This window comes from Meleagris gallopavo, chromosome 2 (genome assembly GCF_000146605.3).
Source record: "Meleagris gallopavo isolate NT-WF06-2002-E0010 breed Aviagen turkey brand Nicholas breeding stock chromosome 2, Turkey_5.1, whole genome shotgun sequence".
In the NCBI taxonomy this organism is placed as follows: domain Eukaryota; kingdom Metazoa; phylum Chordata; class Aves; order Galliformes; family Phasianidae; genus Meleagris; species Meleagris gallopavo.
In genome coordinates, this window is record NC_015012.2 from 78243924 (window position 1) to 78268458 (window position 24535).

Consider the following 24535-nt stretch of genomic DNA (forward strand, 5'->3'; position numbering starts at 1 on the left):
TCAAGGGCTTATTATCTTGCACATCTTGTAAGCTTAGCTTGTGTAAGCTTTAGCAAGGATTATATTTTTATTATTCCTTGAAGCAGAGTTTTCGTAGTCCCCACAAATAATCATAATCAATGGAGGAGGTGAATAAAAATAATTGGAACAAGGCACTCTTGTTGACTTGAAAATCCTGATGAAATGCTGAACTGATTTGACTCCTGAGCTTAATTTCATTACTATTTTTTCCTCGAGACAAGTGTATCCTGTAATTGCTGAGCACAGGCTCAAAGGTAGTATGATACTAGCAACTGAGTTATAGGAGCCCCAAGAAGACTAGGATGCTACTTACAATACCAGTTACACCACACCTGACCTTATAACAACAAAATGGGATTACGCGTCCTGTTACTTTAATGGGAGTTTATGAAATATGCTTGTTGCCCTGATGTTTAGTAGCTGCAGGAGATGTTCTTCATAGCTGTGTGGTATTTTGATTTTATATTAGGTTCATGTATTGCTGTGTATAGTTTTATATAAGGATAAGTAGTCAATTGCAAAGCCCTGAAATACAAAGGAAAACCACAGCTTGTTGCATGCAGTACCTGCTAGTCTTGTCTATACTTCTTTTGGTTTGGGGCAGGCACCTTTAATTTCTGGATGGAACAGGATTTGTTCAGTTTTGTCTGCAAATTTCTAAAATCTATTTTTGTTGTTTTTTTGGGGGGGAGAGGGGAGGAGGAGAGGTTGTTCTGTTCTGAAGTATATATTTTTATTATTTGTTGTGCTATAGAAGAATATTTTTTCTTCTTGCATCTTGGTGTTTCATAGCTTGTTATAACGATAATACTTGGCCATAAAATTTTGATGCTTCTTTATTCTCAGCTCAACCAAATTCAGTTATTGAACTAGATGACCCTAGTGGTCTTCTCCAACCTTAATTATTCTTTGATTCTATGAGAGTAAATTGTTTTTGTTAAAGCTTGAGCACAGATGAAATACTTGACTTGCATATTCCTGTTTATTCTCTAAGATCTAAGTGAACATGACATCTTTGTACCGTTGTGTGCTTAAAAGGGACTGAAGTGAAGCCTGCTGTTGTGCTCCCTTGTTGGAAGTGTTGTCCATACAACAACAGACTCTTCAGCAGGATCTGTTGTGATAGGACAAAGGGAAATGTTTTCAAATGGAAAAAGGGAAAATAACGATTGGACCTAAGAAAAAAATTATTTTACAGTGTGGGTAGGGAAGCACTGGAACAGGTTTCCCAGAGAGATGGTGGATTCTCCATCCTTTGGAGGCATTCAAGGTCAGACTGGACAGGGCTCTGAGCAACCTGATCTAGCTGTAGGTGTCCTTTTCATTGCAGGGGAGGTGAATTAGGTAACCTTTAAAGGTCATGTCCAGCTTGAACAGTTCTATGACCATGCACGTGCACATGGTGGTACAGAGCTTTCCTGTGAGGGCAAGTAGCTCCAACTTGATTGGCACAGTGGCCATTTTCCCATCAAACAGGTGCAAGGCTAATTTCAGTGTTTAGAGACTAGCCAGAGTAGAGCTATGAAAACGGTTAAAGGTCTGAGAATATGCCTTTCAGTGAATAGGGGGAAAAATGCGAGCAAGCTGAAAACTGCTTATAAGTACACAAATGAGAGAAAAAATGATGTGTCTTCAGTCTACCATGGAGAAGTATGATCAATTGACTGCTTCAAGCTTAATTCTAATTTTTGCAGTAGGTGTAATTAACGATTTATATCAACAGATTTTTTTAGAGTTCTCTGCCTCTGGAAATACATACTGGAGAGTAAAATGAGAAATTTTTCTCAGGGAGATATTTAAGCTAAAACAAAGGAGTTAAGAGAGATGGAAGGCCTTCATTTTGTAAAGTACTGTAGATATCTGTGTTCCTCATATAGGTATCTTTGACCTGTCAGACTCCTTTAGAAATACCTATAGTGCCTGCAGACTGTAGACATCACTATATATGATGGGTAAGATAAAGGCAAGAAGCATAAACTAGGCATTCCCGATGTCCCAGCCCTTCTGCTTTCCTGCACTGCCCCACCTGGGAATCCATACAGAGTTTTTGATGAATCAGATATGGTATGGGCATGTTTGTGCTCTGGCTTTGGTCCTTCGTTGTAGGATTTCCATGAGGAAGGTTGATAACCTGAGGCTTTTGAGGACTAGAGCGCAATGAATACATGTAATAAATAATCTGCATCAGAACAGACTAATTCAAGAGCTGGAGGACTTTAAAAGAATATTTCGTTTCAAACTGTATATATGCTTTATTAAAATGACAATAAATAAACACATAGAAATCTTTTGTTTCTGTTGGTATTAAATCCACCTGTTTTGAGTGTGCAATTTTCAGTCTCGGGTTATGGAGCCCATGCAGTTCTACCATTTTATAGGTTACGTTTGTAGCTTCCGCTGTTTCATTTGTATGTTCTGTGGCTTCAGTTCGTCAGACTAAAGTAGTGGTTTTTGCTTATTTGTTTTTTCTTGGAATCTCCACAAACTGGTAATGATAAATGCACTGCTCAGTGGCTCTGATGTGTTACTCCAATTAATTTAAAAAGCCTGGGCTCTAACCACAGAGATGTTTACTTGAGCTGAACTAGTCTGCAAGTGGTTGTGTAGCCACAGTGAGTATTTTATTCATCTGTAACCACTTAAGGGGCTGAGCTAGTGGTTTTAACACAAAAGTAGGAAGAGAAATATGTAGCATTATTAACATTAATAATTAACATTATTAATCATCACCAGAAATAAAAAGTAGAGAAGAACGCTGGAATACTATGAAGGAATTTAATCCTTTGCTTTGTACGCATTAGAAGGTGCACGAAGGTGTTTCTCACGTGTTTTCTTACAAAATGAAAACACAGATCATAACTCTGAATTGTAGTGCTACTGGAGCTGACAAGAGAAATTGTTTGATTAATACCACAGTGTTTTTCATAGAACAACCAAATACTACTGGTTTGCCTTTCTTATCTTGCAGAATCTAAATTTAACTTCTTTAAGGAACACTTTTTCGAACATGTGATGGGGCTTTGGGAGGGCTTCTTATTCAAAATATACGGCATGATCTGCAGAGAACTCTCACTGCTAAGAACCACTTTTAAACAGCCACCGTCATTTCTGCAGTGTCTTTAGAAATGTGATTGGACAGATGGATGTGCTGGATTGGCACTGTAAGTGTCTTTGCGCTGAGAATAGTATCAATAGCTATTAATAACTTGGAAAGGCTCTCCAGCTAAATTAGTGAGTAGCAACCTTATAGCTAAGGAATACACACATCGTTGAGCTAAAAAAACTTGCATTGATGTTATTGTTTTTATTTTTATAAAACAAATGTGAATGCAAGGAATTTCAAAAGTCATGTCTTTTAGTTGTATTTCCTCTAAAGCCAATATTAAATGCAGAGATAGTCACCATTGTATCAGTTCAGGATTTCTTCTGATGGGTGTTCATGTTACTGTGCTGTGCATTTTTTGCTTACTTTTAAAGTTTGTACTTCTTCATTGGGGAAAAAAAAAATCATAGGCTCAGTAATATACCGAAAATGTAACCACCTAAATCCGTCTCGATTGACCAGGAAATGCTGAATCACACATAATAGAAGCATTTGCTTATTAAAATACCTACAGCGCTCTTCATAGACATTTCTAATGATTTTAAATTCAGGTCTCTGTCAGTACAGCATTGCTTGTGAACTTCATCTTCTTTTGCCTTCCATATTTCAGTATAGGTATATAAGGTAATTACATCCTGTTCAAACAATGGATGGTAGAATATTCAGTCCTTTTAATAGAATATTCAGACCTTGCATTTGAGGAGCAGTTCATGCATATATTTCCTGTTAATTGCCTCACACAATAAAGATATAAATCCTGAAAAAATTAGATGCCTCGAGGCAATTTCAAATATGTGTGTTCTCCTCTCCCTCATGTTGCCTTTGCAACGTGAGACTTAAAAATGTATATATGCAAAATGGCAGGTAAATCTCGTGCATGTGAAGATTTCACATTCTTGCCTTACATAACATGTTCCTGCTAGAAAACTGCTGTTAAAAGATGCCTTCCTTTACTCTGGGTTCACTTTACATTTGAGTGCTGCTTTAAATGTCTGCTCTACAAAGCTTTTACCACCTTACAACAAAGCACTGTACTACAGGTTGTACCATCACAACAATCATTTCATTTGTGATCAAATTAGAATCTGGGTCTTAGGATTTGAAAGACAAACGCATTAATCCCCTGAAAGATTCAGTCACTCTCTGTCAATTCTAATCAAGTGAAGGCATTGCTCATTTTGCTTCAAGGCAGTTGGAGGGGTTGGGGTTTTTTTTGTTGTTTTTTTTTTCTTTGCTTGTTTGTTTTTTGTTTGTTTCTTTTTTTTAATACAGGGAGCTGGGCTTTTTGTTTTTGTTTATTTTGTTTTTCAGGTAATAATGCACCTATTACATATAAAATAATGAGGATTTAGTACCCTTGTATGTCCTTTTAAACTATCACAGTTCTCTGTAATTTGCAGAAATCCTTTATGGCCATCTGTACCAGAGAATAAATGGGATACAATATTTTGCTATTTTTGCTAAAACAAGGGTGGGGTGAGGTTATTATTATTTTGAGTAGCTTGGAAGCTTTGTCACTTAAAACAGATGAGTTAATTTCTCTTGATTTGAAAGAGTTTATCTTACTATTCTGTAAGGAAATTTGGGAAAAAGCTGTGCACGTAACTGTTTTCTGCATAGATCATGGGTAAGAAGTCTTGCTCAGTAAACTGAAAGGAAACTGTTTTTGTAATGCTTTCTGTGCAACAAGAGTGGTATATTGAGCTGATCTAAAAATTAACAAGTTACTTTATATTGTCCAGGGAAGATTGTAGGATTAATAAGTTGTGTTCTTTCAAAAAAAAAAAAACCAGTTGTTTTTTTGTTTGTTTGTTTAAATCTAGAATTTCTGGGATTAAAATCACCATGTTTTCTAATACCATGATGTTAATGAAAAGTAATCAGATATAGAGTCTCCCAAATGCCCTTAAAATAAATGCAATGTTTCTGTTTTGATTTTCTATGATACGCTTCAGAAGTGAACTGACTACTGTAATATTGAGTCTTCTCTTCAAACAGATGTGTTATGCTGAGAATGTTTTCAGTTATCCTAGGAGAAGTCAGGCTCAAATGCCAGTCAGGCATCTTCCCAGGGCAATGGGATGTGCAGTCTGTGCTTTGTAAAGGCTGGTATCTGAGCTGTAGTGGTTCACAGACCAGGAACCCCATGCAAAGGGAAGGTAACAAGCTGAAAACATGTATGGAAGCAGGTATGGAAGCATACCATCTGTTTCTATGCTGGGAGATGTATTTATATATTTCTTTGTGTTTTTTTTCTCCAGCAAAGTGGGTGAAATAATGGTTGACTATTCTGATGAAGCGTGAGGAGGACCCGACTTGCAAGGGGGCTTTCATAAAAGATTTCATTGTTCCCTGCTCCTTCCTTTCACCTACAGGCATAATCTTTGTCACCTGACACAGAAAGAGATCTGAGATAGATCATGCTTTCTTGTTTTGAGCAGTCGGCAATAATGTTCATCTCCTGTTCATCTCAAATCTTCCACTTTCATGTCTTCAGAGTCATCGCTTTAGCAGTTAGGATGCAATGAAATGCCAGGTCAGAAAATAGAAGCCACTGTGTCCTTGGCTTTTTATACTCCTTAGACAACATAAGGAGACTGGGAAAGCCTCCTGCTTTTCTTGCTCTTTACATTTTGTGCAGTATAGTGTCTGAAGCAAGATGCAGATTTGATTAAAGCTTGTCATGTTGACTATGCCTGTACTGTCTCTTAATTAAGAAGTAAAATCTTTCTCCTTCCTTGGCAGAAATAAATCTCTGCCCACTGCCTCGTATCATGTGGAAATGACAATCTCCTTTACTATGTGTTTTTTTTTTAAATGGTGTTACTGTTGTTTTTTAGCTAAGATTTGTTGAGTGATCCCTAAAAGCAAGAGGAAATTGAATTAAAAGGGAGATCATAGTGTAATAATTGCAACACAGCAGTGTCATTTCAGTTTCAGTAGGTAATATTCTATGAGGTGTGGAAAATGGGGCAGTTCTTTCTGCGTCAACTCAGTGTACTGTACCGAACAGCAGTTATTTTACACAGAGTACATTATATTGCAGTAGAATTGTCTGTCCCAGAGACTTGCTGGAGTGTAAAAGGCAACTTTTCTTTTTTTCTTCCATTGTATTTAACTGCCTCTATTTTCACAGCCAGATTATCTGATTTTTTTTTGCTAGTCCTCCCCATGCTTCTTGTTCTGTTTGCCTGTGGCTTCTGTCAGGGGCTGCGGTGGCAAGTCTACTGCTATCACTCTGGCAGCATCCAGCTCTCTGCAGGTTTCCACGCACAAGAACAATGCTGCCTCTCTCTTGTTTTTCTCTTTTATTAACAGTCATAATGGAAGCAGCAAGGCTAGTTTCTATTTCTCCTTTTCCGCTTCTTATTAAGACTGATGGCTTCAGTCCTAAAAAGCATTGTATTTGCAATTTGCAGGTTAAATATTGTAAAATCAACAGGAAGCGAGATGAGTCAATGCCGTACATGCTGTCTTTCTGTAGACTACAATGTGTGGGATTTATTAGAAATACAGAAAGTCTCCTGACATCTGCTACTAAAAAAATGGTTCTAATGTATGTTCTTAACCACCAAGATAAGGTGGCTGGAGAATGGAATGAAAAGGAATGGCAGTGCTGTTCTGTTCCTACCTCATTGCCCCAGAGTTCTGTGCAAAACAGACTCAGTCTAGAGAGATTCATGTGATTTATTACCTACTGATAATAGACCAGAACTGTGAGAACTAAAAGCAAACTACAAACACCTTCCTCCTATCCACCCTCCTTTACCTTCTCCCCACAAGTGAATGGGAATGGGAAATTGGGACTGAAATCTGTCTGTAGTGTTTGGTTCTGCCACTCCCTCATGGTCACTCTCTGCCCATGTTCCACAAGGTTCCCTCCCATAGGATGTTGTCCTTCCCAAACTGATCCTGCGTGGGTTTCCCACGGGCTACAGCTCTCTTAGCCCTGCCCCAGCACAGCTCCATACCACAGGGCCTCCGTTCAGGCTCTGCTCCCCATGAGTGCAGCTCCCTCAGCCCTCCCACCCCACTACAGACTGCTCCCCACAGGTTGCAGCTCTGTTCTGCTGCTTCTGTGGGGGTGTCCATGGCTGTGGCTCCTTCGGGCCTCAACCACCACTGCACTGTGGGCTCCTCTGTGACTGCACGTGGAGATCCACTCCATGTGGTACCTGTGCGTGCCTGGAACACCCCTTGCCCTCCTTCTGCACTGACTTCAGCATCTGTGGGGCTGTTAGTAATGGAACAGTTACTTTCTATCTATTGCTACAGTCAGAGATTAGCCTTCATAAGGAGGGCAGAAGAAAACACTGAGAAAATGAGGAAAGAGTTATTACTGTAGTCACTTCCATCCTTCCTCTGTGGCAGAGCCATCTTTTAATCCTGAATGTCACCGGTTCCTCAGGCTGAATGCTTCTTTTGACATAGATCCAGGACTTTATATAGCAAATTGTGGGTCCTAGAATATGTGCAATGCAAGATCCGAAGAGTGACTCTAAAGCAGTTTAAAAAAACCCTGTTGGCTCCAGTACAGAAGCATAGACTACTCTAAGCTGAGCCATCTGAACTGTTCTATCTAGTATTTTTTCAATAATGTAATTACTTTTATTTTTTGTCTGAAACACATCAGACTGATATGCATCAAGTAGCAAAGTTATTTGACATCACATACTATATATGAAGTATATATAATGGGAGATTTTGATGCCAAATTTTAAAATAGCAAATCTGTTAACTTTATCAGCATTTTGCCAAATTTATGTGTCTTTCATTTGCAGAAGTTCTCTTCAGTGTTTTTACAATCTAGTCTCAAGATTCAAATGCATACGAAGTAGGTTTGCAGGTGATACTAAGTTGGGAGGAGCAGTTGATTCCCTTGAGAGTAGAGAAATCTTGCAGAGTGTTCTTGAGAAATATAGCGACATGGTTATTGGACATGGTGGTGATGGACCTACTGCTGGACTAGATGACCTTAGTGGTCCTTTCTAGCCTTAATGATTCTATAATTGGAGGGCTGGCCAATCAGCAACCACACGAAATTTAACAAGAGCAGTGCTGGATTCTGCATTTGGGACAGGGCAATCTCTTTGTACAGCCCTGGAGGATGCAGGAGAACAGCCCCATGGAAAAAGGAGTCTGGTAGTTCTGGCTGAGAGAAAGCTGAACATGAGTCAGCAGTGTGCCCTGGAAGCCAAAAGGGCCAACCATACCCTGGAGTGTATCAGGCCAAGCACTGCCAGCAGGTGAAGGGAGGGGTTGTCCTGCTCTGCTCTGTGCTGTGTGGCCTTACCTCCAGCACTGGGTGCAGTCTTGGGCACCAAGATATAAGAAGGATGCAAAACTGTTAAAGAGCATCCAAAGGATTTAAATGAAGGATCTGGAGGGTAAGATCTCTGAGGAGCAGCTGAGGTCCCTTAGATATCTTCAATTTAGAAAAGATAAGGCTGGGAGGAAGCCTCATAGTGGCTGCAGCTCCTCACAGCGAGCGGATGGGCAGCGCTGAGCTCTGCTCTCTGTGACTGCTACATAGTGCTGTGGCAGGGGAGGGTCAGGTTAGGAAAATGTTCTGCACCAGAGGATAGTCAAGCCCTGGAACAGGCTACCCAGGGCACTGGGCATGGCCCCAAGCTGCTGGAGTTCAAGGGTCATTTGGACAGTGGTCTCAGACATAGGTTTGAATTTTGGATGGTGCTGTGAGGAGCTGAGAGTTGGACTCAGTGATCCTTGTGGGTCCCTTCTAACTTAAGATATTCTATGATTCAATGAATGGTGTTGAATATTTGGTTATATTGCTGCTGCAGTCACCAATCATTGTAAGTAAAATACTTTTGGGGGGATTACTGGATTGAGTTTGGGCTACCTGATATATTTTTTTTTCTGTTTTGGATTGTAGAACTGGGAAGTAGAACTTGTTTAACTTGATGAATCTCTGTATGAAGTAATGTGATTCTTTTAAACTATTTTCTTTAATTCCTTTAGTATGAATATGTTGTGTTTCTGCTATGTGATGCAGATATTCTAGGATAAAATAATATTTAATGAATGCAATGCCTAAAATGATGATGAAATTTGCTTAGAGTTTGACTCCTTCTGTTTGCTTCATCCTTCCCAGACAAACGTGTCGATGATTGGCCCTTGATGCAGTCTCCATTTCCAACACTGACTATAAGCACTATTTATCTCCTCACTGTTTGGCTGGGCCCCAAATGGATGAAGACAAGAGAGCCCTTCCAGTTACGTTTCCTGTTGGTTGTTTACAACTTTGGAATGGTTCTACTGAACTTCTTCATTTTCAAAGAGGTGTGTATGCACTCTTACAGGAGGGAATTCCTACTGAGGTTTGAAGGCATGTACACATGCAAAATTAAAATAATCTTGTGCGTTTTATGTGTGTTGTAGGAAGTTTGGCCCAGATTTTTAAAACTGAATTTGTGTTTGACATGAGCATTTAGGTAGTTAGATACATTGTGATATGAATAAAATGCCTAGATAGATATATATAAAGAATTTGTACACTATCTAGATCAAGATCTTCTTAGATTTATGTTAGCATAAATACTGTACAGAATAACTGGAGTCCATAAAGATTTAAGTGGAATTATTTAACAGTTTGGAAATCATTTTTCCAGGATAGAGTTTCAGAATACATATGATCCTAAGGAGTAGTTTTTGTTACTGTGATTTTGCTCATGTGGGTTAAGGGTCTTCCTGAAAGACTGTGAATCCTGAAAGATTGTGAATTTACTAGATGTATTTCCAGAAATAAGAAAACAGATAACATGGTTAAAATTACAGCATTTCTTTTCAAGATGGCCTGTTCAACACTTTTGCCAGGAAAGCAGGAATTCTTTTATATTGACCTTTCTCCACAGCCTCATATTAGTTGATTAGTTGATTAGTTGTTTTTAAGACATAATTCAATAACTAATCTTTGCCATAACAACTCAGTCATCATTTTCTTTAAGTTGTCTCCTTGCACTTTTTAGATGTGTAATAAGATATAAGATAAGATATAAGATAACCCAGAATTTAATGCTTTCACCTAAAGATAATTATGAAAATGGATAAAATTGATGAGGCATCTTGGCAGGTTAAAGCTGAAATTCCTCTGAAATGAGTTCACTGGTTTTTTTTGTTTTTTTTTTGTTTTGTTTTTCTTTTCCTGCATCTCTTTTTCACTTTCTTCTTAATCAGTTTGTATTATCCATAAGCTGAATTACCCCAAGCTTATGGTCAGTTCATATTCAAAGCTCTGTTGCTTACAGGATAATGAATATATTTGTGTAGCATTGCCAAACCACTGAATTTATATACAAATAAATGTAACTGCCCAGCTGCAGACAGAGGTTCTAATTTCCTGCTTTTTCAAATAGTTCAATTGGCTATTCAGTGGATGTTAAACCAAGCAAGCTGTTCATACAACACTTTAATAAGAAGTGACTCTTCTCAGTCTTAGGGACTGATACAAGTATTCAAGTTTCAAATGTTGTCTTTAACCAGGCAACTTCTACTTCAGTCTATGTGAGGTTTACATTACTTATGTGCTCCTGTTGTAATTGTTATGAGTAACGTAGTTGTTACAGGTAAAATGATACTCTATTTGTATTTTGCAAATGACTGAAATTTCCATGTATTTCTAAGAATAGTATTTGAATGTGAAGTGCTTTTGATAAGATCCATAGATCTTGTTTTTAAATTTAAATGTTATTTATATATTCATCCTGATTACTAAGCTCATTGTTCACCTTTGATAACATACATTAAAATGATGAGTCATAAAATGCTGCTAGATTTTTCAGTCCAAAACTCTCATATATTGGTCTCAAGCTTAGACTGAGATTTAGGTGCAAATTTATCTTCAAACACTCGGAAGTCTCAGACACAGAGCCCCACTTTGCCACAAAATCATGTATTTCTTATTCCATTTTGAAGAAGTAGCTTCAGGTTGGGAAAGTAAATTTATTACTGCCGTTGCCAAGTGAACTTTGGAGAAATTATCTAATTATCACAGACCACAATAGAAAATGGTTAGTTTCTGTAACGGTGCACACAAAACTATTCTGTAGTTCTCCGACATGTTCAGATGTGCTCATGCCCATATGGAACCACATGAAAGAATAGTGGTTTTACAGTAGCTTATAAACAGGCTTAGGTGACACAGAAATAGTTGAATTTCTTTCTTGAGATCTCTGTTTGCTTTGGAGATGTTCTTGCATCAATTTTCTTTACAGTAACAGTTCCCAGTTTACAAGTTATGTTATGTTTTTGCACCTTAACAGAGTGGGATTACCTGGCTATAAACAACCTTGGATCACAGTATATACAGACATCAAAATTAAAAGTATTACTTGAACCTTGTACAGATCTAGGCAAGTGCTCTTCTTTCCAATGGAAACTTGCTCAAATGTCAAGTTTATATTTTCCTGCTTTGATTATTGCAATACACTTTATTTGGCATGGCTCTACAGAAGCACTTGATATGCTTTAGGCGCAAAGTGGGTCAGTTCTCTTTATGCAGTCTCTAAATATGTTTTATGGGTGCTCAGCATTGGCTGTTCAGGGATTTTTTTCTGGATTTTGATTGGTACATTGTTATAAGAATGGTAGATGCAGATTGTCTAATCCGTGTCTGTAGGAGAGAATTCTTTCTGCTCTGAGCTGTCACAGCATTTGTGTTTCTATCATTCTTCATAAAAGCAACTAGGTGTCTTTTGTTTCTGAATCGAGAGCCCTCTAAGAGAAGAATCTTGTATGAATATCTTAAGGTCGTATTTGTTCAGGTCTCTAATTATCTGGTGAAATGCACGCAAGGAAATTAGTACTTTTAATATAATAGGGAAAAAATGCTCAGCGTGTTAACAGATTGTTAAAACTAAATGCTGGTTTTCTTCAGTAGTGTTATTAAGACAAATTAGGACAGTTAAAGTACTTTGTACAGGTAAGTTTGATGTAGCAAGAAACTTGTTGATAACTGTTTTGAACTTGGTTTATATAGTATCTTCTTCCTCATGTATGGCTTTAATATTTTCAGCTGTTTTTATCATCAAGAGCTCGAGGGTACAGCTATGTCTGCCAGACTGTGGATTATTCAGATAATGTTTATGAAGTTAGGGTGAGTATTTCTTTATTATTATCGATGTGTATGTAATATATAGCACTATGTTATGTTTTTAGTTTTGTCTGAAAATACAGTTTCCAAGCTTGTGCTGTCAGCCATACTGTATCCCGTTACATTCTCTGACTGCTTCAGGTTTGATTACGTTACACATAGCTGGGTTAATCACAAGCATTGGTGTGTTTGCATTAACTTTCATCTGACTGCTACAAGGAAGTGTAGCCTCAAAGATACCATCCCTGGCTTCAGCCCTCGTTGCATGAGCCAGGATAAATTTTGTATGCGTGCTTTGGTTGCCAGCCTATGCTGCAGTTTATGATACAGCGTAACCACAGTAAAGGTGTAGTTCTAGATCAAAGCAGGTAAGATTTGTCAGCATATACTGTGGTTGCACTTCACTGATACTGGTGAGGCAACTTTTTGTCTTCTTTATTGTGTTTGGCTTCATGAACTCTTGCTAGCTTCTGGCAAATGTTTTATCATTACATTTCATTGCAGAAGCTTAGATTTCAAATGTGTGTATTTTGGAAAGCATTCAAATTAAAATCAAAGTGCGGATGCTTGTTAGCTTAAGTAATTCTGTTGACTAGCTCTTGTGTTAAACCTTATCTTCCAGTAGAGCTGACTCTTGAGAATCTTGCAGCTGTCCTTGCAAGTTTCATCCACTACAGATTATAACATGTCCCTAAAAATGCAATGAGAGCGTGTTGTGATCTAAGTACCTTGGATGGCTATAGCACATCTTGAAAAATATGTTTCAACAAAATGACTGTTCATGGGTACTCAAACACCTGTGTAAGAGGTATGAGTGGTAGTGAGAAAGACAAGTTTGTGTCTTAAAACTTCTGCATAGTGGCTGATATTGAAGAACAGCAGTGATAGTCACTTGTCTTTTGTCTTTACCAGTATTGTGGATTCATTGTATTGTTCACTTAAGTACTTCTATTATTTTGTTTAAAAGCAAATAATTGAAGTATAAAAAATGCTTGAGGGTTTTTTTGTTGTTGTTTATTTGTTTTTTCTTCCCAATAGACAAGCAAAATAGAATATCCTGATACTCAGCTGAATGATAGCGAGGGACTGTGGTGAAATAAATTAAAGGCATTTTTATTATTGTTAAGCAGAAGAGATGTAGCAGTTTGTACATGAAAGCTATTTAAAAGCTTCACTTTTAGGTGTACGTGTAGACAGGCTGTACAGGTATCAGACCTGATCAACAGAATTATCTTGTAATTTGTTTATTATGAGGAACAAAGGATTATTAAATAATGAAGTAAAGACAAAATGCCCAGTACAATATATTAATTGCCTATGGTATGTGTGGCCAAGATTCTTTTTATTTCCCAGCTTTTTAAGATTTCGCAAATTTGTGGATTTGCATAAACTTTATTTCTAAACTTCTAGGTTGTAATATGCTCAATTTGCAACTGATGAGTAGGGAAAAATGCTGAGTTTTCTGAAGTGTTGCAGTAATTGTTTAGTCTGATATTGGACAAGACCTTTGTCATGATCATAATCTGGTAGTTCTGAGTAAATTCTCAATTTAAGGCAATAAGCAGCAAGTAGAAAACTATACTTTCTACACTTGTACTGAATTTAACTAAGAAGTCTAAAGTGTCTGGCTGACTTGTCAGTGTATCATGCTTTGTTACAGAGGCTAGGAAGCTGGAACAAATACTGTCAAACTAATTGCATGTGGCAATCTGAATGAAAAATTAGAAGTCCTGATATCTCCTCTGTATCTTTATCATTTCTGGATGAAGTGCAAATACAAAGTTGCCACGTAGTGGCCTGCTCAAAGGATCTTTTTTTGACTACAGGGAGTCCAGAGAGCTGGTTAGCAGTTCCAAAGCAAAGATTTGGCAGTCTTGGATGACAGAGGAATGTTTTCCTTCTCCTCTCGAAACCACTTTTGTCTTAAGACAAATGACCAGTGGTTATTTCAAGGGAGCAGTGTAAGACAGGACATGTGGTGGCACCTGCCCCATGGAGTGCAGTGCCAGCAATTCACAGCTTACAGACCTCCTGAGGCAGAGATAGTCTCTTTGTTTCCCTGATCCTTCAGGGGGTTTCCTTCCATGAATTAGTCTGTAAGTTTTCTTTAACTTTATCAAGCTTCTGACATCCACTGACAGTTAATTCTTCAGTTAGTTTACATATAGTGTGAAGAAGTTGGTCCACTACTTAGTGTTTTGAACCACTATCTATAATGTAATCTCATCTGAGTTCCACTGGCTCTTGTCCTACAAGAGGGAGTGGGCAACTGGAGCTAGCAGGGAGTGGAAACTAGACTTTGAAAATGCAGAAATATCTTCTGGATATAGTAGGTAGCAATCTTACTGTGCTGGTGGGGTGTTAAGGACTGTGTTTCATGATCAGTTTTTTTTAAAAAAACAACATTCATAGTAGAAAAGAAAAAATGGGGAAAAATCTTCAACAAAGGCTTTTGATGGAGCTGGAGCTGCATCTTAGAGGAATATTTTGGTTATAATTTCAGAGTAAATAAAAGCAAAAAGGTGAGATGCAGGTCAGTCTGAAAGTAATGCCTCCTATTTATTTCCTATTTAGTTGGAAAATACACCAGATACAAAGAGCAAGATAACACTATTTGATAGAGCACGTTCTCAGCTACAAAGCACTGAATTTCAATATATTCACCACCATTAGCCCTGCATTTTTGCCACTGATGAACAGGAGCCTGCATACTCATACCATGCTCAGAAACATCTGCACCAGCAAAGGTGACCCACTGTTTCACAGCTGCTATGATGACATCACTGCTAGGAAAATGCTATACATGCAGTCAATCTTTCATCAGCCCAAAGAGATTAAATTCAGACGGTAGCAAATACGGACTATGTGGTGGGTGTGATAAAACAGTCCAGCCAAGTTTGGCAATGTGCTCCATGGTCTTCAAACTGATATAGAACCTGGCATTATTGTGTTGCAAGGGAAAGGTTGTCTTCTCTGGCCTGACACTGGATGTTTGAGCCTTCAGCTTAGTCAGCATTGCAACGTAGCGATCAGAGTTGATGGTTTGTCCATATTTCAGGAAATCCAGAAAGATCATCCCTTTCCTATCCCAAATGACAGTTCACATCACTTTAGCCATGGAGGGCTATGTCTTGAACTTTTCCTTCAATGGGGAATTCACATGTTGCCACTCCATGAACTGCAGTTTTGATCCTAGCTGGTAGTGGTGACACCGTTTCTCATCACTGTTAATGACAGTGATTCAGGAAACCATCACCTTCAGCCTCATATTGGTTCAGTAGGTCCTGACAGACTTGCATATAGTGTTCTTTCTGTTCCTGTGTGAGCGTTTGTGGGACTCACCTGGCATAAACTTTGTCACCATTATTTCCAAGGCATTGAAGTCAATATTAAGCTCAGTGTACCGTTTCCTGTTTGTAATCTACTGATATGGACAGATAGCTAATGGAGACACCCTTCATTTCACAGTATGACAGCTCTGTATGGCCATCCAGAACATGGTTTGTCTTTCATGTTGCCACTGCTGAAATGCACCATCCACTGCCTCACTTTGCTAACCTCCACTGTTTCGTCTCTGTAAATGTTCAGTGAATAGGTGTCATTTTTTCTTCATGGAGAAATTCGATGGTACCCCTTTGCTTCATATGCACTTCCATGTCAGATGCCATTCTGTCAGACTGCCCCTCTGCTGCCATCTGTCGCACAGCAACAAAACGTAATGGAATATTGGCGAAAAGGTTCAACCTCTACTGCCATACCACCAACACTTGCCTCTGACATCGTGGGCCAACGTAATAACGTAGGAGACGTTAATTTCAAAGCAGCCCTTGTAAATCTGGGCAATGGAGTGCTCCTTTAGATGCTCCAGTATTTGAAGTAAAGGATTTCATAATTCTGTGTGAATTAAGACATTTTAATGTCTGTGAATAGTCACTTGCACCCTCTGCTTATGCATGCGTGTTCTTGTTTTGCAGAACAAGGTTGATCTCTTCTGTTGGTATTTCTGGAGAGATGAGAAATAAACTTAGTTTTTTAAGTGTACTGGTTGTAATTGCAATGACGAGTTGTGGTTGTAACTGTAGTCTGCTTGCTTTTACTTGCATTCTTTAAATGTGTTTACAGATTGAATAGTTTCCCCTAAATTTCTGTGAAAAGGGAGCTTGACTTTTAATAAAATAAGCCCCATGGTTCTATAAATAAAATTCTATAAATGAAGCAGAAGGAAAATGAGTTCTCTTTAAAAAGCCCTGTTCCCTACAACCCCTTTCTGGATGGCTGCCTCAACCTCAAACGAGAAAAGAGGGTTCAGGAGCAGAGTTCCATGTTAAAACAGCCCTCTTTTCAAAAACCCTGCAGCAAGCAGAGTTCATAGGATTGGAGCTCTTGTTGACTCCCTTAATCCTAGGCTGTAGTGTAATCTTTTGTGCCATCTGGTGTTTTAATAGATTTACATTTGATGCATCTGAAAACTGACAGAAATTGTATGGTCATAAATAGTATTATTCATTACAGGAATACATCTGTTTTAATGCATATTTTTCTCTTAAGCTATATCTTTCTTTCATGCTATGTCCAAAGAAAGACTATTGATTAGGTCATAACTTTTGATGCTTTACAGGAAAAGTTTAACAGTAACCATGTACTCCTTAAATAGCTTACATGTCGGTGTATTGTTCTACTTTCCACCTTCTGTCACTGATAGCTTGCATGTCTTTGGGGAAACAATGTAACATCTGTTTGATTCTTTTCTGCATTTGTAAACTAATGATCAAAATGCCTTCATAAAACATTGGGAGCTCTGAGATTAGGTCAATACCTCAAACCTGTCAATTGCAAGAATAAATAGTAGTAAAACCTCAGAATGGAAAGCAGGAGGACAAAAAAAGAGCTTTCAGGCAAAAAATCTATATAAACATAATAATCAGCAGTTATTATCCTGTGGAGAAATGGAGGCTATTTTTATTCTTAAGTAATGGGAACCATTTTGATCAAAAGTTAAGCTGACTTCGATCCACGTACTGTAATTGCTTTCTCTGCAAGACAGTTAGAATTAAAAAGAGGAGAAATAAAGTGCTAAATGACTTTCCAGAAACATCCTGGGCATAAAATACTTTAATGTTGGATTTTTCTCCTGCATTTTTCTCATACATGACATATTGTATGTCATGCAGTAAATTTACAAGTTATTCCGTTGTTTCTTTAACAAAATACACAGCAGCTTTAAGCTTTTCAGGCAGTTTGCTTGTAGCTGACCTATTGATTCTTTGCAGTTTTCTCGGAAGACAGCACTTCCAAAGAGTGTGAGTGCTGGTCTGTCTATGGGTACAGTCCAAAGTGTTTACTGTCAACTCATGAGATGAAAAGATGTTTATCTTAATTTATTTAAAAGATGCAGCTTTAGCAAAGATCTGTAAAAGATGCTGTGCTGTAACGCTAATACATGGGTGTGAGACAAATCCTTGATGTGGGTGTTGTTATACACATGCCTATCTGTCCCAGAGGCAGAACTGTACTGGATATTGAGTAACGTGTATTGATAGTTCTTGCGACTTGCATACATGTCTGGGAACTCCAGTATCTGTGGGTGTCCTTTCTCTCTCATCAAGCATCTCTTCAACTTTGGCATGTACCTTTTGACATAAAATTGACAAAATTTTTGTCTTCTTCCTGAGATCTGAGCTGTACTGTGTCTATTAGGGAGAAGGGTGTAGATTAACAGTTACACAGAAGTCTGCCGTTTGGCATCAGTAAGTTGTGCAGTCCCTTTGGGAAACTGCAGAGTCTGCAATGCAGAGCTGCGGCACTCTTCTGCCTTTTTTTTTTTTTTTTTGGCTTCTGCTGTAATTTCTTAAAGTGTTCCCAGTCCACTTATGGTTGTGACAAGCTTATTCTGAGGAGAGAGATGTTTCTTTCTGGCTCTTTTGGAGACATGAAGGAACACAGCAGACAGGGCTGTATAGTTCATGTTTCTGTGATTGTTCTCTGCTGCTCATTCTCCCAGTTTCTATTCTCTCTCTCAGCCATACTCTTAAAAATTCCCATTCGTGTGTATTTGGTCAGGGAAGCTGCTGCCCTCTTACTAATTTTTTCCTTCTATCTATCTTCCCTGGGGACTGAGTGGGTGGTGGAGTTATTTCACATGTTAAGGTAAGAAAGCGTGATTTGTCTTCAGATGAGCCCTGGAAGATGAGGTACACTTCTTGAAAATAGGTGTGTTATGACATTGCCTGCTTTTCTTGCAGGCGGTGCCATTTTCATCTTCTTTTTTTGTTTGTTTGCTTGTTTGTTTTAAAATTCTATTTATGAGTCACCATCTGGGATACATTCTGGTCCCACCCTTGCATATCAAGCTAGGTGACTTGCAGTGCCAGGAACTACAGTCATTGCTATGCTTCATGATCTGGAAGGGAGTCCCCACAAACAATATACTCCAACATTAGTGTATATTAGCAAATTACTACACAGAGCTTCTGTGCTAAACCTGGTATAGCAATATCCTGGTTTCAACAGGAGGCCACGTTCACGTTTTATCTGCTGTAATTGGTGGACTGAGAATGGGGGAAGTTTAGGTGTGTAACACTACTGTATTGGATAGATAGGTTATATCTGTGCGGCTTGCGTGGCTCCCATGATCTCATTTCTTCCATTCCCTGAATGGAACAAAGCCACTAGGAGAATATTGATTTCCAAAGAATGTTATTGAATAGGCCAGAAGAAACTAAGTGGAAGATTTCCCTAAAAAATGTGAAATCTTTACCTCAGCCAAGCTTGTTGAATGATTTGGTGTCCTTCTATCCATGTGCTTGTGATACTGAAAAACTTCATGTAAAGTTTCAGCCTTTGCAGCTCATTTCACCATGAATTTTCCAGCCTCATTGTTCTGACCGTATCAGTGTTGCTCCGTAAGTATGGGAAGCTCTGTAGTAGTCTCCCACAAAGCTCAAGATTCAGAATGAGGACACAAACTCCTTGCATTTAATGGGTAAACTGTTCAGAGAATACTTAATACTTTTTGTTCTTTTTTGTGGTAATGATTTGTGAGCAGTACACTCAGAATACTACTACTACATCCAGAGTAGATGAATGGAGTATTGGTTTTGTTCTTACTCATACTTTCGGATGTTTGATGATTCCATGGCAACATTTTCCAGGATTTGGGGATGGAAGAGATGTTCTTCTCTTGCATTATACAGCTGGAGATAGTTTAATTCCATTCACGTTGGAAATTGAAACCACTAATTTATTTATTTATTTTCTCATTACAGATAGCTGCTGCTTTATGGTGGTATTATGTCTCGAAAGGAATTGAATACCTCGATACAGTGTTCTTCATCCTGAGAAAGAAATTCAACCAAATTAGTTTTCTTCATGTCTATCACCATTTCACCATGTTCACTTTGTGGTGGATTGGTATTAAGTGGGTTGCAGGTGGACAAGGTGAGTTTCCTTCCTCCCGTATTTTGAGTGGACGTACAACAGAATTACTGTTGTTTATAATCAATGGAAAAAAGTTCTACTGGACTTAGCATTATTATATAGAAGGCTGTTTAAATAGCACTGAAGCAGTGCAATAACTTTAATGTGTATTATCTTCTTCTGTGGGAAATGTGGGGGAGGAAAAGATACCAGGGCCCATAGTCTAATGAATTGCAAAACTTCTTTTTTTTCCTCATGGGCATCAACTGCAAGCATGAAGTTCTGTTTTCAAAACTATCTTTGTTCTGTATGAAATAGAAAGATGAATGTGTCTTGCCTAACTTCAATTTTTGCAGATACAGAGAACTGCAAAATCTAATTATGAGCAACAATCTGTGTGCAAATGTAATGAAGTTAATGGAGATGTTATTTTGGCATTATATCTGAGTTTGGGGTTAGCTTTCTTTCTGTATAAAGAGACATATATAAAGTTCTGAAACCTTCCTTGAAGGTGAGCCAATAAATCCATCAGTTAACTTTTAAAACTTCTATAGACACAAGTCTATATTTCATTATCAGCCTTTTTTTGTTCTGCTTACTTTCTAAGACCTACGTCAATGAATTTTATTCCATTGTTCCTGCCACATCCTCTCTCTTTCTTAAATTGTACCTTCATTGCCATTGTTTTTGTTGTGTTTTTTTGTTCCTCTCAAATTATATGCTCTACAGAGCTGACGGTTACCAATTCTGTTCGTAATGTGTTTTTAGGCTTAAGATACTTAGAATAACATACACTAAACACCAAATTTAACTTTTTGTCAAACCACCCTAAAACTTTATGGCTTTCATTTACTACAAATATCTCATGCTAGTAGATGAGATATTGTATACATAGATAGACCTGTTATAAATTATCTAACATTTAGATTATCCTAGTAGTTTGCCACAGATGGATATCTGAGTTGTTTGATTTCAGCAGCTATTCTTTGCATTGTCTTGATCTTATAGACCACCTCCCTTTTTAGCCTCTCTGGTAGAGTAATAACACCTTAAAATGATCTAGTTTGTTACTGTAAGAGCAAAGAGATCTTAATGCAAACATAAACACTGATCTTTGTTTCCAGCATGGATAATCCTGGAAAAAGTACTATACTTTTATTTAAGAATACTGGATTTTGTAAGTCATAAATAAAAAAAAACAGAGATGAGCTATTTAAACAAACTAATTTTGCAATGCCCTTAAATGTCGTACAGCCACAAGTGAGGTTTTGCTTTGTGTTGTTTTTTGACCTCTTTATTCAAACTTCCATGTGGGTTTCTTGATGTCTTGCTGAGATGTTAACTTTACACATATCATTACAGCTTAACAAATTACAGTTCAGAACCTGCAACCGCTTTATACTGTACACTTTATACTGCTTTTAATAGCCCCCTTAGCAAAGCCATTGCACTTACACTATAATAAACTAACGTGTAATGCATGATTTCAATCCATTCAACAAAAACATTATAAAAAGCTTTTGCTTAAGTAGTTCCATGAGAGCAGTGACACCTACTTGCACAAACAGCTATTTCTGTGAGTGCATGTCATCAGCGAGGTCTGCACTACACAACTGAATGTTTCAAAGATGGAAGCCCAGCATGCCCCTGTGCTTTGTGATGTTTACAATCACATGAATAATGCTAGAATAGATTTTTATTTTTTTTTTAATTACATGGAAATCTTCCTTCTGTTTCTGGACAGCTTTTTTTGGAGCTCAGATGAATGCATTTATTCATGTTATTATGTACATGTATTACGGATTAGCTGCCTGTGGCCCTAAAGTTCAGAAATATCTGTGGTGGAAACGATACTTGACTATATTGCAATTGGTAAGTAAAATTTCTCCATTCGTTTGAGGAGCTATTGCCTCTGAGTAGATTTGCTTCTGTACAGCTTTGGAACAGGTGCTGTCTCTATCTAAAATTCTTAGCTGTCCCATACTCACAAGTCTAGTTAGAAATGATTATATTCTTAAATGTAATTAAGCAGTTAAAGTAATTGCTTAAGTATACAACCGTTGTTGTGTGAAGAAGTCTTCTTAAATACTTATTACTGATCATGGGCATTTTTAAGCTCTAAGAAGTTTTTATTTTCAACAAACAATGACTTATTTTTGATGGCATAATAAGGATCATTATGAGACTGGAAAAGGGCTAAAGATGACTTCACAGCTCAACCTCATTAACAACCCTTCTCAACACTCATACCTGCAAGCAATCAGTTACCAAGCATGTGGTTATCTTATTCTGAGTACCATGAAATCACCATTGTGTTTTAAAGAAAAATCTAAAGGAATATCTATTACAATTGAATATATCTCTGTATGTTTTTATGTATTTGTTTGTTTGTTTATTTGAGTTTTCAAATCCACTTTTGAGCTAGTAGGCTGCATATTATGACAGCCAGATATAGTTTCCCCCTGCTTCACTGTTTCTCAGTTTTCATGAGTTAATACATTAGCATGCATGGGTGCAGACCTACAAATATAACCAAACCGTTTTGATTACGTGCTTTCTGTCTTTCAGGTGCAGTTCCATGTGACTATTGGCCACACAGCTTTGTCTATTTATATTGATTGTCCTTTCCCTAAATGGATGCACTGGGGTGTAATTTTCTATGCTATCACCTTCATTTTCTTGTTTGGTAACTTCTACTATCGGACATATAAGCTGCCTAAGGAACCTGTAAAGAATGGCAAAATAGCAAATGGTGCTGTTGCAAATGGAGTAAGCAAACCAGAAAATAATCCAGTGGTGGAAAATGGAAAAAAGCAGAAAAAGGGAAAAGCAAAAGGAGAGTAACTTGATCCAGGCCTTAACCATTGTTGGCAGTGAGGAACCTACAGTTTGGTTTATAAAAGGAAGAAAAAAACACTATCTGTACCAATTAACCTTAGGTTACTGAAGAGCTAGAACACAGATATTTTCATTATTTATGAAGATTGTTTTAAGAACAAAACTTAAAGTTGAATTTCTATTGTAATTATGTAATTATCATGCATACGGTCTCTGTGTAAACTTGTAGACTGCTGGTGTTGGTGAATGTAAGGAAGAATTGCAGTTAATTCCATGTTTAGCAGTCCAAAAGTTAAAAACTATCATTGATGCAACCAGCTTTGTTGGCACCCACATTTCTCTGGGGAAGGGAGGGGGGAAGGAAGTAGCGTTTGAATACTTGTGTTTTCTTTCCAGAAATATATTAAATTTCAATTTACAATGTATTATCTAACCAGAACACGCAACTTTTCTTGTCCTCCTTGAAGAGTATCTTCAGAAACATCGTGTTTATGTATTGTCAGAACAGTATTTGACTTTTCAGAAATTACTTGATTTAATTTAGTGTCTGTTACAGGTTTATTTTGGTTGTTTTTTTCTTTTTGATTTATTTTGTTTTGTTTTGTTTTTTTTTTTCCTTGTGTGGAAATATACCTACCTCTTCATCTGCTGAAAAGAATATTGAGCATTAAATAACTGATTTCTGAAATATGGAGTCTTCTAATATAAATATCCATTAACATAATTCAGGAGGAAATTTTTCCTTGGGAGTAAAAGAGATTTTGTTTCCAGGTATTTTGGGTCAAATCATCAATATTTTCATTTAATGTGAACTTAAATTTTGGAGTGGTGTTCTTAGCATGGCTAAGTGAAGAAAACATTTTAAGGATTTATAAATATGAGATGGTCATTGTGTGAAGCAAGCAATTTAAACAGGCCTGTGGCTTTGTTATCTGTGACCTACATTAAACCTGTGGTGCTGATTGACACTGAAACTTGTAAAATAACATTATGATGGAGAGAAAACAACATTGACATTTGTTCAGAAGTACAGTGTGTAGTGTCATGCTAACAACAGGACAGGCACTTTACTGGGGGAAAGAGAATTCAATTATAAACTTCTAAATACGGCAAACACAATGCTGAAAATGCTGCTACTGTTTGATGCCCATCAATACTCGATTGATGACTTGCAGGCAAAATATTGCTGGCAGTCAGGCCACCATTTTAATGTGAATAGCAGAGTTGGGCTTCTGAAAATCTGGTCCCTAAATATTCTTGGTTCTTCTCAACCTGATTGACAAAGTGATTCTGCTAATCAGTTTTTAGTCATAACTGCTACTACAAGCAGAAGCCTCTTTTAGTAGCTTTTCATCTTACTTGATGCATTAATGGACTTCTTCCTACTCCTTTTGTGAAGTAAATATGAATACGAGTTAATTCCCTTCCACACAAAATGAAAATTTAGACAGAATTTTTGTGTTGCTGCAGATGCGGTGAGTATAATGCAAGTGGAGTTAGAAACCAAATCCTGAACTCTCAGGGTCCTTATTCATCACTGCAAGAGCTGCACTGTTGTTGTTGAAATGCACTTTTTGCCCAGCTCTGTCCGGAAACATTCATTGTCAGTGATGAACTTACATGGAGGAAGTGGTGGTGTTATTGAGGGAAAAAAGTACACACAGCTCTACGTATAGAGAGTTACACACGTGGCACACATTTATGCATCTCGAATACCCATTTGCCTGTTGTGACCTGTTTTGCACAATATGGACATTTTTCTGTCTTGGGTTTGAAGCTTGTCACTTTGATGAAAACTATCTAAGCCTAAAAAATGGGTTGTAGGAAAAAAAGGGCTGGTTATGATATGTTTTACTGGGAAATAATTCCTAATGCTGGTGTTCATTCAACTGCCAGAGTGGTTCATCAGTAATATCCACTGCTGTGGATTTTATGGCAGAATATAGGATTCAGAGAGAATGCCTCTGCTGAGCTGTAATGTGACCATTCGTTTTCCTATCTGTTATGTCTCATGATTTTTCTTCCAGCCAGTAATGATGCTTTTT

The 24535-nt window shown here is 37.7% G+C and overlaps 1 protein-coding gene across 1 annotated transcript; it reads left to right on the forward strand.

Moving 5' to 3' along the window:
- The first annotated feature begins 8050 nt into the window (after nt 1–8050).
- On the forward strand, nt 8051–24529 carry ELOVL4 (ELOVL fatty acid elongase 4). The gene is made up of 6 exons (XM_031552240.1): nt 8051–8105; nt 9240–9427; nt 12159–12239; nt 19502–19673; nt 21397–21524; nt 22221–24529. Exons 1-6 carry the CDS (start codon nt 8051–8053, stop codon nt 22494–22496), a joined length of 900 nt encoding a protein of 299 aa, XP_031408100.1. The 3' UTR covers nt 22497–24529.
- Nucleotides 24530–24535: the final 6 nt, after the last annotated feature.